This window comes from Esox lucius, chromosome 5 (assembly GCF_011004845.1).
Source record: "Esox lucius isolate fEsoLuc1 chromosome 5, fEsoLuc1.pri, whole genome shotgun sequence".
Lineage (NCBI taxonomy): Eukaryota > Metazoa > Chordata > Actinopteri > Esociformes > Esocidae > Esox > Esox lucius.
Genome location: NC_047573.1, coordinates 32,811,954 through 32,825,916, shown reverse-complemented (window position 1 = coordinate 32,825,916; position 13,963 = coordinate 32,811,954). Strand labels below are relative to the sequence as shown.

At 40.7% G+C, this 13,963-nt stretch overlaps 1 protein-coding gene across 1 annotated transcript; it reads right to left on the bottom strand.

Moving 5' to 3' along the window:
• Positions 1–3,956: 3,956 nt before the first annotated feature.
• On the bottom strand, positions 3,957–13,892 carry LOC105030139 (elongin-B). The gene is made up of 4 exons (XM_010903829.4): positions 13,792–13,892; positions 12,834–12,968; positions 8,917–9,025; positions 3,957–5,586 (listed from the first exon to the last, which is right to left on the bottom strand). Exons 1-4 carry the CDS (start codon positions 13,792–13,794, stop codon positions 5,474–5,476), a joined length of 360 nt encoding a protein of 119 aa, XP_010902131.1. The 5' UTR covers positions 13,795–13,892; the 3' UTR covers positions 3,957–5,473.
• Between the last annotated feature and the right edge of the window lie 71 nt (positions 13,893–13,963).

The following is a 13,963-nucleotide window of genomic DNA, read 5'->3' as shown; positions in this document are numbered from 1 at the left end:
TTACTGTAACCACAACACACGTATTGATGGAAGGAATTCTGTCCAACTTCTTTTTTATTTATAACAACAAATATATACATCTTAATGTGGAAGAAATCTCAAGCTTCCAATAGAGTAAATGCTGCCATTTTTCAAACCAAGCATGCAAATGCACACAGGTTTTATTTACAACCCATCTTCCCACTACAGTTTATGATGGATATCTTGAGTATTTCAGCAGATCACTGGTAAAACACGTTTGTTGTTACCATTGGTTCTTCTTATTTTTCTGTTTGTGTTTTGCAGTCCTTTTTGCAAATTCCAGTGACATAAAATGGCCCATTTTGCATGCTAATCAGGGGTGTAGAATTAAGGGGGGATGGGGTCATGACCCCCCCAATATTACAGACAGGTGAATGTGGCCCCCCTGGAAAAGAGTGAAAATCCTGGGATCCATTGACCCTGACCCCCTCCCAGTAAATACAAACCTATGTCTTTGACGCTAATACAGGCCCAAGGGCCACAACATCTGGTGTACTGGCATGGAAATCAGCCTCATGGTGGCGGTGCAATAATTAGATTAGATTAAACTTTGTCAACGAAATGCAGTTTGCATCTAACCAGAAGGGCAGCTAGAGGAGGGCAGAAACTGTACAAGTATTAAGTACACCTATCAGCCATAACATTATGACCACCTGCCTAATATTGTGTAGATCCCCCGTTTGCCACCAAAACAGCCCTGACCCTGGAGGCATGGACTCCACTAGACCTCTGAAGGTGTGCTGTGGTATCTGGCACCAAGACGTAAGCAGCAAATCCTTTAAGTCCTGTAAGTTGCGAGGTGGGGCCTCCATGGATCGGACCCGTTTGTCCAGCACATCCCACAAATTCTCTTTTGGATTGAGATCTGGGGAAATTGGAGCCCAAGTAAACACCTTGAACTTGTTGTTGTGTTCCTCAAAACATTCCTAAACCTTTTTCCTTTGTGGCAGGGTGCATTTTCCTGCTGAAAGAGGCCAATGCCATCAGAAAAAAACGTTGTCATTGAAGGGTGCACATGGTCTGCAACAATGCTCAGGTAGGGGGTACGTGTCTTCTCATAGTGCACCCTGGTTCCATGTGTTCTCCAGGTAAGCGACCCGGCCATCCACACCCGGCCACCTTCTTCCATTGCTCCGTGGTCTAGTTCTGATGCTTACTTGCCCATTGTAAGCACTGTACAGAGGTCAGCATGGGCACCCTGACTGGTCTGCATCTACATAGCCCCATACACAACAAACTGCGATGCACTGTGTGTTCTGACACCTTTCTATCAGTACCAGGATTAACTTTTTCAGCAATTTGAGCTACAGTAGCTCGTCTGTTGGATCGGACCACATGCGCAAGCCTTCGCTCCCCAGATGCATCAATGAACGTAATTTTAATCATAGGTACACTTTCACTGTGAGTGATGGAATCTAAAACAAAAATCCAGAAAATGACATTGTATGATTATTAAGTAATTAATTTGCATTTTATTATGACCACTGTCAGATGAAGTGAATAACACTGACAATCTCGTTATCATGGCACCTGACAGTGGGTGGGATACATTAGGCAGCAAGTGTACATTCTGCCCTCAAAGTTGATGTGTTAGAAGCAAGAAAAATTGGCAAGCGTAAGGATGAGTGACTTTAACAAGGGCAAAATGGTGATGGCTAGACGACTGGGTCAGAGCATCTCCAAAACTGCAGCCATTGTGGGCTTCAGTGGCCAGTACCTATCAAAAGTGGTCCAAGGAAGGAAAAGTGGTGAACCAGCCACAGGGTCATGGGTGGCCAACGCTCATTGATGCACGTGGGGAGCGAAGGCTGGCCCGTATGGTCCGATCCAACAGACGAGCTACTGTAGCTCAAATTGCTGAAAAAACCTGCAAAACCAGCTGTGTCTCAAATACTTGTTCTCCCCACTAACTGTATATTACAAGTGGAATGTATAGATGTGCAATTAATGCAAATGCATTACAAATGGCAATACTAAATGTGCAATGGATGCAAATAGGAGGGCAGGAAATGTTTAAGTATTAAGTAATAGTAAAAGTGGGATAATAGTAAAAGTGGCAACTATCAATGGCATTCTGAATTTACACTCGAGGCAAACTGAAGGAGTAGGGCTGCATGAGCAACTGAAATGCAGGGTTAACAGCAATGAGGTTTCCAAGGTAGACGTGTATATGTAATAATTGAAAATGCAAGTACAGAGGCAGTCCTAAATGTGCAATGAAGGCAATTTTAAGGTGCAAGTCGACATGTGCAAATGAAATACAGGAATAGCAGCAATGACACGTACCTGTAGACAACTGAAAACCTCCTTATCAGACATTGTAAGGCAGTGACAGTCCAGTAGTGCAAAGGGTGGGTGTGGTTAGTGATGGGTCAGAGTTCAGCAGGGTTATAATACATGGAAAGAAACTGTTCCTGAGCCTGCTGGTGTGAGAACAGAGAGACATGGTCTGCCTGACTGATGGAAGGAGGGCAAACAGTTTGTTGCATATGGGACCCTGTTAATGATGCACGCCCTGCAAAGACACCGCTTGTGCTGGAGGTCTAGGATGGCTGGGAGCTGGGTACCCGTGATGTGCTGGGTGGCCTTCCTGGTTGGCTACGGAGCAAGCACCAAAATACTGTGGCGCAGTTAGTCAGAATGCTCTGGGTTGGGCAGCGGTAAATGTTCACAAGAATCTTGGAAGACAGGTTTGCCTTCTTCAGCCTCCTCAAGAAGTACAGGCAATGCTGCGCCTTTTTGAACAAGACTGAGATGTTGAGGGACCAGGAGAGATCGACACCCAGGAATTTGAAGCAAAACACACGCTCCACCTCAGTGCCATCGATGAAAACTGGGGCGTGACTTCAGCCTTTAGATTTCCTGTAACCCACAGTGAGCTTCTTGGTTTTCTTTGCATTGAGGACCAGGTTGTAAGCCTCCAAAGTGGCCAACTTTGCCATCTCACCACACACACAGCAAGTGTCCTAGATTCACAAAACCTAAGTCCATCTCCACACAACGAAAACTTTTGCCAATGGGCCCGCCTTATTGGATATTCTGCCATTTCAGATTCTGGGAAAAATGCTTACAACACTCCTATAGCACCAAATGTCTTTTGATATTTGACTTCTATAGACCAAGTTCTATAAGAAATGTATAAGCCCAGCCAGTATGTCAAAAGATGTGGTCGCTATTGACCAATAAAGTGGGCGTACATATAAGCATATTATTGGGAAACCATTATCGTATCATAATCCAACTTGGTACACATGTTCAGAACCTTTACAGGAGGCAATTTTTAACCAGACAACTTCGCAAGCTTAAGCCACCCAGTTTGACAGACAAAAACAATTGTGGATAAGTATTTCTTCACAAGGAACACATTTGTCATTAGGACCCTTTAGCTTCGCCTTGATAGATTGTCATCCATTTTCTACGAAATATAACACTTCAGAAGCAACACCTAAAGAAACAAAATGTCCGATCTTCACATGACGTGATATTTGTTATCTATGGACCAGGGTCATTTATTAAGGCATACCCCAGAACAGTACAAAAAAACAAGGCCGATACTCGACCAATCAACCTTCAAGCAGGTGTGGTTTTACACATGCATATAAATCAGACAGTTAATCATATGATAAACTAATTTAACGTACATGTCCACAGCACTATTACGATGTAACAGTAATTTTTATTTTCACCTAATTTCTTGACCAGAAAATTAGCAGTTATTTGGAAAAAAGCCTCAGAATAACTTGTTTTTAAGACCATGCAAAACCGCTTGTTGAGTTATTCATCACCCAAAATAAATTTTATTTGGTCCACACCTCGCATGAGCATTACCATTTACGGCTAAGAATGCCATTCCTGTACTAAATGTTATTAATGTCTTAGATATGGCAGTTACATGCCATTAATACTGAAACACAAAAGGAAATACAACAAACACATTTAAAAAAAAAAAGAAACTTTATTTAAGCTCAGTTACAAGCTGTTTATTAATTGGGGGGGGTTGACTGATGTCACACCATTACGTTTTTGGGTGACATGACATGGCATGCCCACCCCAAAGACCAGAGTCCAATGTTGTGAGACCATTCTCAGTCAAGTCTTATTTTAAATATCACAAAAATATGTCCTCAACCAAATGGTTCTCCTCCAGGAGTTCCAAGCCTTTGGTCTCAGCAGAAACAAACAAGAGTGAAGTGTCAGAAAACTGAATAAATTCCATACTACAGAAAACAAAAGCTATAACCATGCTATAATGGAGAACAGCATTTAACTTACAGCACACATGTCAAACTCACTCCAAAGGGGCCTTGGATCTGCAGGTTTTTGTTCCTCACTTGCACTTAACAGAGGAATTAAGGTAACTAATTTGTAAGGACCCATAACCTGGTTGTTTACTTAAGTGAAAGGAAAAAACAAAAAGCAGCAGACACCAGGGCATTTTCTCATTTAGACCCCCTTTCCTCATCTCTCATCTTCTTAAAACCCACTGGAGAAGGTCTGAGGGGTGGGACCTCTGGTTACCTTATCCAAAGAGTTTGGTGATGGAAATGGAGAAATACCAGGAATGGAAAAATAAAGCCTCCACTAACCAAGTTTGACATCCCAGCCTGACAGTGTAAAGGAGTTTTCCTTGCAGGTCTAAGTAAGGGTAAGATACATCTATTCAGTAATGCACATAGGAACTGGCTTCACCATAGCTGCATTAAAAAGCAAATGCAATTGTGGAAGGTTCCGATAGAAATACATGATGCAGAATGAACATGCTTCGATTTGCACTAAATAAGCAATCACGTTAGATCAATTAATGATTTCTTCTTACATTTCTATCTGCAACGTTCCACAACGTTTGTCAATTCTGAACACAGCCCAGAGCATTGGGAAAACAGAGGCTAATTAAAGATGAAAAGCTATCCGATGGTAGAGATGTCAGCATCAACCTAATTTTGTTGTTCTTTACAATAGGGTTTGATCATGCATGTTTGCACACATTAACGTTTGACCCATAACCCATGCAACCAGCCCCAATATATTGTTAGAAACCAATGCCACCCGTGCCATTTTAAGAATAATAGTAATAACAATAATGATATAACACATTCACACTCAAAAACAAACGCAGACACTCATTCAACTGAGCGCATTTGAGCCTGACACTTAATGTGTCAAAGGCACGTTCTCAAAGTGTTTGTACCAAATGGTGCGCGTGACCCGAAGGCAGAGTAGCAGGGGGTTGGGGCCTTATCATAAAGTAACTGATGTTTGCAAAGCATTCGTGTGGAATACGGGAGTGTTCGGTTAAGGTGGTCAGTAGTAACCTGGTTTGGTTCTACATACCCGGTCCCGACCCAAAATGGCGGCGCATTTCGCCTACCCAGCCGACACCTATATCTCCTCGGCTGATCTCTGTAGACAGCCCTCCCTCCCCGATCCCTCCATTCGTTATTTTCTCCCTCCCTCATTGCACAGCCTGTTCGTTGGCCGTGCTGCCGGAATCCTGGGGCTTCATGACGTCGGGAAGCTCCGGGGGGCTGGAGAAGGCTTCCAGCTGCAACTGCTCAAACATCTCATCTGAAGAACAGACAGAAAAGGGCTTGAAAACCACAGCATATAAACCTTAGGGTACCGCAGACAAACTATTGTCAGTAGTAGCCTCAAATTTGTTTCAGTAACCAACTGACTAATCACACAGAGGCAAAGTGAATTTTATTGGTTGGATAAAAAAAAAAAAAAAAAAATGATGTGCCTGCTCTGAGCTTTTCATCTGAACACAAAAACAGGTTGGGCAGGAATCTAACCAAAATAATGTAGAATGAGAGAGACAAGAGCTGCAAAAAATACAGGCAAATATTCAGGAACAATAAACTGTCAAACTGTATACCTTTTCGGACATGTAGAGGATCAATGTTAAACCAAACAAGGGGAGGGACCTAACTGGGCGTGACCAATAGAAACTGCTTTTTAAGAAAAATTCAATCAACCAATTTTGTTTGAGGGTATTAATAAACCCAAGAGTTGCACTAGTAAATCCACTTCAGAGGCATCTGTGTCAGTGGCTACATGCAACCTTTTCAAATATGCTGGTAGCGTAAGAAGAAAATAAGTGGTTGCGGTCAGCTGTTTTGAGTCCTAATTCCATTGATTGGTGATGACATGAATAAAGGGGTCAAATCTTATTATTCAGTGCAATTTTGGAACTCAATTATGGCAAACATAATTTTTTTATATGCTTTCACAAAAAGGTCATATTTTACTATAAGTAAAACATATTGCTCAAACTCAGGCACCCAAATACTTACAAATGTAGACAGATAGTACACACAAGACTATAACTTTCTACCCTGTTAACACTAGAACCGCCAGAGCCGAATGCCGTTTGGAGTCATTAGCATACAAATCGCCCCAACTAGCATAAACAACATTCTCTGCAGCATCACCATCCAGCCAGATAATCTACTGGGTCGTCATCAAATTATATAAAATAATCTAAAAAGTAACAATTTACAGAATTTGTTCAAAATGGTTAATGAATTTGAAGAACACAAGAATGTATCAAAACGCTTACCATACGAAAAAAAGATTTCAAAGAACGGTTATTTAAGAATAGGCTAATATAAGAATAGGCTATGCGAACGGAAGGGCTTTGCAGTTCTCTAGTGGGCCTATCGAGTTGATGTCGAATTGTTGAGCAGCCTATATCGTTTATTAATTTGTTGAATGGTCATGGAAATCTTGTATTTAATTTCAAATTCAACTAAGACTATCATTTATCTGGGAGTATCACACATTCACCCATTAACATCATGCATTCAGTGAGCGGTGATTAGCGCCTGGGTACCAACAATAAGTGGCATGTGAAAACAGGGGGTAAAAATAATAGTCTACAAAAAAAAATGTGAGTTTAGAATTCTGACAATGGAACAATGTAATATACGCCTATTTAGAAAATGTCATGGAAGGTGGGTGTAGCTTTCAAAATGACAGTTAGAAAAAACGCCTTAATTTAATTACAAACTCAAACGTCCCTTGGCATAGGCATCTGTTAGTTATAGTATTAAGGAAATAAATCTGAAATTTAAAAAAAATATACAGTTTAATTTTTAATACAATGATAAAAAATATACCAAGCTTGGACACGCCTACCCATTCAAGGGAATTTCTTTTACTGTTTTCCACATTTTAGAATAGTGAAATAACATGTGGAATCCTGGGGGGGGGGGGGGGGGGGGGGAAGAAAAAATTATATATATCTTATATTCTTCAAAGTAACCAACCCTTTGGCTTGATGACAGCTTTGCACACTCTTGGCATTCTCAACCAGCTTCATGAGGAAGTCACAAGGAATGCTTTTCCAACAGTCTTGGAGATCCCACATGCTGGGCACTTATTGGCTGCTTTTCCTTCACTCTGCAGTCCAATTCATACCAAACAATCAATTGGGTTGAGGTCAGACAATATCTGAGGTTATAACTCTAATAAACTTAGAGGCACCTATGGGTCTGGTTTACTTAGAGGCACTTCTGTGGTGGTTTATTAGAGACAGTTTCATCATAGAGTTTCAAGGATTTTGTGACAGCACTTTTCCAGACTGCCTGACCTTCATGTCTTAAAGTTAGGATAAAATGTTGTTTTGCTTTGCTTATCGGAGCGGTTCCTGCCATAATATGGACAACTACAGTTCAGACATGATGGTCTTCTGCATACCAACCCCACCTTGTCACAACACAACTTATTGGCTCAAATGCATTAAGGCAAGAAATTGCACAAACTAACTTTTAACAAGGCACTCCTGTTAATTGAAATGGATTCCAGGTGACTACCACATGAAGCGGGTTGAGAGAATGCAAAGTGTGCAAAGCTGTCATCAAGGCAAAGCGTGGCTACAATATGAAATGTTTTTTGATCTTTTTGAGTTAATAAATGATTCTATATTTTTTAATTAATAGTTTTTGTCTTTACTATAAAATAACAGTATAATGATGGATATTTGAATAAGGCATACAGACCAACTCCTAGATGAAGTAATTACTAATTGGAGTTCCCACTTACTCTCCGAATGGCATGTCATTATGGAAATTCTTATTAATAAAATTTGAACTCCTACAATTAAAAAAAATGTGAAAAGTGACTTCAGGAACAGCTTGAAATACTAAAGTACATATTCATGGGAAAATTGTTTCACCTTGGACTACAAAATAAAGAATAAAAATTTAATATTCTCAGCCTTATATTTCAGACATAGATGAGTAACACGTCAGACGTAACAAATTCACCTGCATTCACTGAGAGTTCAAAAACACTCTTTCAAAATCAATATTTTGGTACTTAAGATTAAGAACACCTCCCTCCAAAGTAAAACTCTGAATTTATATTTACATGATATATATCCACTTTACTAGGGACAGATATGGCAACGCATAGTATGAATGATCCACATAATCGGGGGTGACATCCAAATTAACACAGGAAAAACATTCATCTCTGGGTTTAGTTGTTTGACATTATCTCTGATCTTGTCAAATGTGGAAAGCTCCCAATAGTTACTGCTGGGCAGTGGAACATACGCAAATCTGTGGCTTTCTTCAAACGTACTCCTGTCATTGACAACCACTTGGGTTGTTAAGCCTTGTCTCGTTTACGTCTCAAATAAAACTAGATCACCCAGTAAGCTAGGGGTGCAACAGTACACGTAACCCACAGTACAGTAAGTGCTGCAGTTTAATGGTCGTGGTTCGGTTTCGGTAAATTGCTAAAAGTTCATTCTACTGTTAGCTATTACCTTGATTAAAACCAGTAAAATATGAGGCTCTCAATCTTGCAGAACTAATGTTGGAAAACAAAACGGAGAACTACACTGGGAGTAGTGACAGCAAAGCAGCTTGAGGAGAGGTACAGACGTACCACCAATACGGAAAGCCAGTCCAACAGTCCCTGGAGCCTGGGGCCTTGCAGTCTGGTTGGTGAAGCCACAATCGCCTAGGGTTTTGCAGTCTTCTAACAACTGGTCATCCTGGGGAAAGAAATTGGTGAAGCAATTAGCAACAATTCCAGAAATTCATTAAACCGTGATGAACATTGACTTTTGGTGGTGGAACCAAATGCATATAAAAATAAGCCTGAAAGCTAGCTCACATTTAATAAACGGTAGACGTTTAGGGTGCACACGTATAGCAGCAGCATGGGGTCAAATCAGACCAACATCTCCTTCAGCAAAATAGCTATTTTTCACCCCTTTCATGTACAAAAACTAAACAAAATTGTGACGTGTGAAAGTATGTGAACCCCTGGTGCAATTTTTATTTTTTGTGTTCACAATGAAATCTTTATTTAATCAGATCTAGTCTTTCTATGGTAAAACAGGTCTATAGTTACCAATTCCATGTTGGTTTAGAGGAAATTATGACAGTAGAAAAACAAACAAATTACAGCAGGAGCAAAAATAAGTGAACCCAAAGCTGCATTGGTTGAGCTTAAGCAGCTAAGTACAACCCTGGTTCCAATAAAGCTCTGACTCTAGATAAAACAACAATAAAAACAGAATGAAATTATGTACAATTCATTTAAACCCTGTATTGAATAGAATGGTACAAAGACAACATATAAAATGTTGAAACTTTTTGTTTTTGAAAAATATATGCCTACTTTGATGCAAACAACACGTTTAAAGAAAGTTGGGACAGAGGCAACCCAATTGCAAAGAGTTAATCTACGGTACATAATATCATTAGAATAAATCTCAAAACACAAGGCTGAAAAATCCATATTGGATGGCCGTGATCTTCGGTCCCTCAGACGGCACTGCATTAAAAACAGATTGGCTGTTAAAAGATCATTCCAGAGAGGATGGGTCTGTCAGAAGTGAGGATGGGGAGGGGGCACCACTCTGTGAAAGACAGTGTGGGCAAATAGTGCAATAATTAAAGAATATTTCACAACATAAAATTGCAAAGAGTTTGGGGACCTCATCATCTATGCTACATAATATCATTAGAAGTAATCTCTGTACGCAAGGAACAAGGGCGAAAACCAACACTGTGTGGCCGTGATCTTCAGTCCCTCAGTGGACATCACTGCATGGGCTCAGGAACACTTCTGAAAACCATTGTCTGTAAACACAGTACATCTCTGCAACCACAAATGCAAGTTAAAACACTACCATGCAAAGTAGAAACCATATATAATCGCCAGCATCTTCTCTGGGCCGGAGCTCCTTTTAGATGGACTGAAGCAAAGAGGAAAACCGTCCTGTGGTCTGATTAATCAACATTTGCGATTCTTTTCAGGAAACACGGACGCCGCATCCTCTGAGCTAAAGAGGAGAGGGACCTTCCGGCTTCTTATCAGCGCACAGTGCAAAAGCCAGCATGCATGTTATGGGGCTGCATTAGTACACATGACATGTGTGACTCACTTCTGTGAAGGCATCATTAATGCTGAACAATATATACAGGTTTTGGAGCAACATATGCTGCAATCCAAAACATTGTCTGAACACAGTACATCGCAGCATGCACAAATGCAAGTTAATATTCTACCATGTGAAGAAGCAACCATACATAAACAACATCCAGAACAACCAATGCCTTCTCTGGGAATGAGCTCATTTAAGATGGACTGAGGTGAAGTGGAAAACTGTCCTGTAGTCCACCTAATGAAAATGTTACAATTATTTTCGGGAATAATGGACACTGCGTCCTCCGGACTAAAGAGGAGAGGGACCAACCGGCTTGTTGTCAGCGCACAATTCAAAGCCAGCATCCATGATGGTATGGGGCTGCGTTAGTACACATGGCATGGATGACTTGCACATCCGTGAAGGCACCATTAATGCGGAACAATATATAGGTGTTGGATATGCTGCCATCCAGACCACGTCTCAGGGAAGGCCTTGCTTCAGCAAGACAATGCCACACCACATTCCGCACGTATTATAACAGCATGGCTCCGTAGACAGGGTCCGGGTGCTAAACTGACCTGCCGGCAGGCCAGACCTGTCACCCACTGAAAACATTTGGCACATTATGAAATGAAAAATACGACAAAGGAGACACCGAAATGTTGAGCAGCTGAAATTCTATATCAAGCAAGAATGGGAATACATTTCACTTTCAAAACTACAGCAATTGGTCTCCACAGTTCCCAAACGCATTGTTAAAAGAAGAGGTGAGGCAAAACGACACAGGCCCAGCTTTTATGAAACCTGTTGCCGGCATCAAATTCAAAACAGGCACGTATTTTTCCAAAAACAATAACATTTGTTTCAACATCTGATATGTTGTCTTTGCATTCTTTTTGATTAAATACAGGGATAGAAGATTTGCACATCAGTGCATTGTTTTTATTTGCATTTTATGCAACATCCTCACTTTTTTGGAAACGGGGAGAAAATAATCGGTTTCCAAATGAACCAATCAAAGGAGAGACGTTAAAGAAAGAGTTTGGGCATTCAGATAAACAGAAACAAGAAAACTGTTCAGCTTGGTGTTACTCATACCGGTGAAAGAAAAAGAAAACCTCCCTAGTTTCATCTCAGATTACTGTGCATGTTTGAACAATAAGAACACTGAATGGAAGCGGCATTCATGAGAGGGCTGCTACGAAGAAAACTCTGCTGTCAAAAAACAACCAAACTGCCGACATAAGTTTGCCAGTCACCTAGACAAACCTGAAAGTCCATTTTCTGGAAAGATGAGTCCAAAATCTCCATGTCTGGTAAAAACCCCACACTGCCTACCACCAAAAGCACCTTATTAACAGGCAAGAAATGGTGGTGTTAATATTACTACCTGGGTCTGTTTTTCCTCTGAGCTTGGTTGACTACACATCATTAAGGGAACCATGAATTTTGAGCTATACCAGGAGATTTTTCAGCCGAACGCCAGGCCATCAGTCAAGGAGCTTAAGCTGCTCTGAAAATAGGTATTCCAACAAGACAACGACACAAAGCCATCTACTAAAGAATGGCTGAGTAGAAAGATTTGTTTTGGATTGGCCAAATCCAAGGCCTGACCTTAATCCAATCAAGATGCTGTGGCAGGACCTGAAGCTGGCAGCATAGATATACATAATACACAGTGAAAATGAAATTTGTGTGTCTTATTTGGAATGCATTTATTAAGAATCTGTGTTAAGGATTTTATATGAATATTTCATGCAAATATAATAACCATCCCTGGGTTAACATCCTTTCAAGAAGCACTTAACATATTTGAAAAGTTGACTTTTTAGGGAGACCTGAGTGGAAGTTAACAAGAATATACACAGCCATGTAACACAACATCCTATTTCGTTATAAAGGTATGCCATGTGACTGTTAAACATCTACTTCCACACTTTTTAACTTTGCCTAGTACTGACTAGAACTCTAATCAGGACAGCGTTTTTTGAATCTTTTATATCAAGAAATCATCTTCAAAATAAGATATTTACTGTCAGTTTTGCATAGAGACATACGACTGTTTGGCTCCATCAGAGGAAATCTCCAGAGTTGGAGCACATGTGTGTGAGGTGAGCATGCTAGCAGAGATGGTCATCTTGGTCTTCAGACCATATTGTACAGCGGTGGGGATACCCTTAGAATATAACACTGTGTAGTAGTGATTTAAATGAATTTATTTAATGTGGACAGCCTCTCTCCTTCTCTTTGTTTCTTTTCTAGGCTCTTACTGACAGGAAAAAAAATATCAAAAGAGTGGAGAAAAGCACTTAGATTTTGTATTATTTGGTAGGTATGTACCTTCTAATTCTAAAGACTGTACTTATCATGCTAAAAGCTTAAATATATTTTTAAGAGTAAGAATGGGCTAACCCTGTTATACCTTAAAGAGCCTTTGTTCTTCTGGGGCCCTCTTAAGAATTCCCTCAACAATGCGTTTCAGCTCATAGACGGTGGTGGACTCTTTGGCATCTGTGAAGATGGTGGTCTTCTGACGCCGTATCATAAGAAAGACATCCTGAAAGAGATAGGAGAGAGCTGGTGTGTACTTTGATGTACACTGAACATTTAGTAGACCTTGAGGTCGGGATTTCAGCATTACGAGGGAGCAAATATCAAAAGAAAATGTCTCACATGATCCCACATCTTTAAAGACCATTTGTAGGCTTACAAAAAACGTACGTTACATGGGGATTGTTAATGGCTTAGTCGAGAGCTTGATGACCACGGTTGTATTAATTCCGCCAAACAAGTTTTAATGCTAAACAGAAAGAAACCGGGATGGACCTGCTGAATAGGTTAAATTCCAACTATAACCTTTTGTTTGACGGACTGAATAACTTAAACCTCACACTTGCTACACTGCCTATGTGACAAGTTTGTTTGGTCAGTAGGACCTCAGGCAGAGGCCTTGCTGAATTCCTGCTGTTTTAAATGCCTGAGATGAGCCGGAGAGGGCTGCAACGTCGTTACCTTTGTACAACTGCCTAGCATCTCCGCTAACCACGCACATGACAGACTCATTGAGGACCACTTACATAGTAACTAAGTAGTTGAACACCTACCCAACTGTATTTGAGTTAACAATAACTTTTGTGAGGTACAATAATGAAGTGTCTGATAGATAATCCGACTACCATTCCTTAGCCAGCTAGCTAGATGTAGCTAACGCGTTAGCTAACTAAAGCTACTGTACACATTTATAACTGCGTTAGCAAGTAATCGAATCCAAAAATAACACCGCTGATATGGCCGGCTCGATTTCCAATAAAGGAGCAACTCGGTTAAACTACGTAAAACGTTTATGAAACTATAGACTCCAAGCTTTCTTGAAAACTCACCATTTTAAGTGGTTAGTTGCGACAGTCACCTCACCGCCTGCCAGCCAGCCCCAGACTGCACTGCGCGCCGCAGCAGGGGTGTATTCACAATGACAGCTGCGCACCAATGCGCAAGATTTGCGATTTTGGCGCGTGCTAGTAACTATTTTGAAGAGTGTGCTGTAAGCAGCTG

Bases quoted from the DNA above. Each gene is read 5' to 3' on its own strand.
- LOC105030139 (XM_010903829.4), bottom strand. The intron at 9,026-12,833 runs GTATAACAGGGT...TTCTTTCCCCAG, and splicing joins AAGAACAAAGGCTCTTTAAG to GATGACCAGTTGTTAGAAGA. The intron at 5,587-8,916 runs GTACGTCTGTAC...TCTGTTCTTCAG, and splicing joins ACTGGCTTTCCGTATTGGTG to ATGAGATGTTTGAGCAGTTG.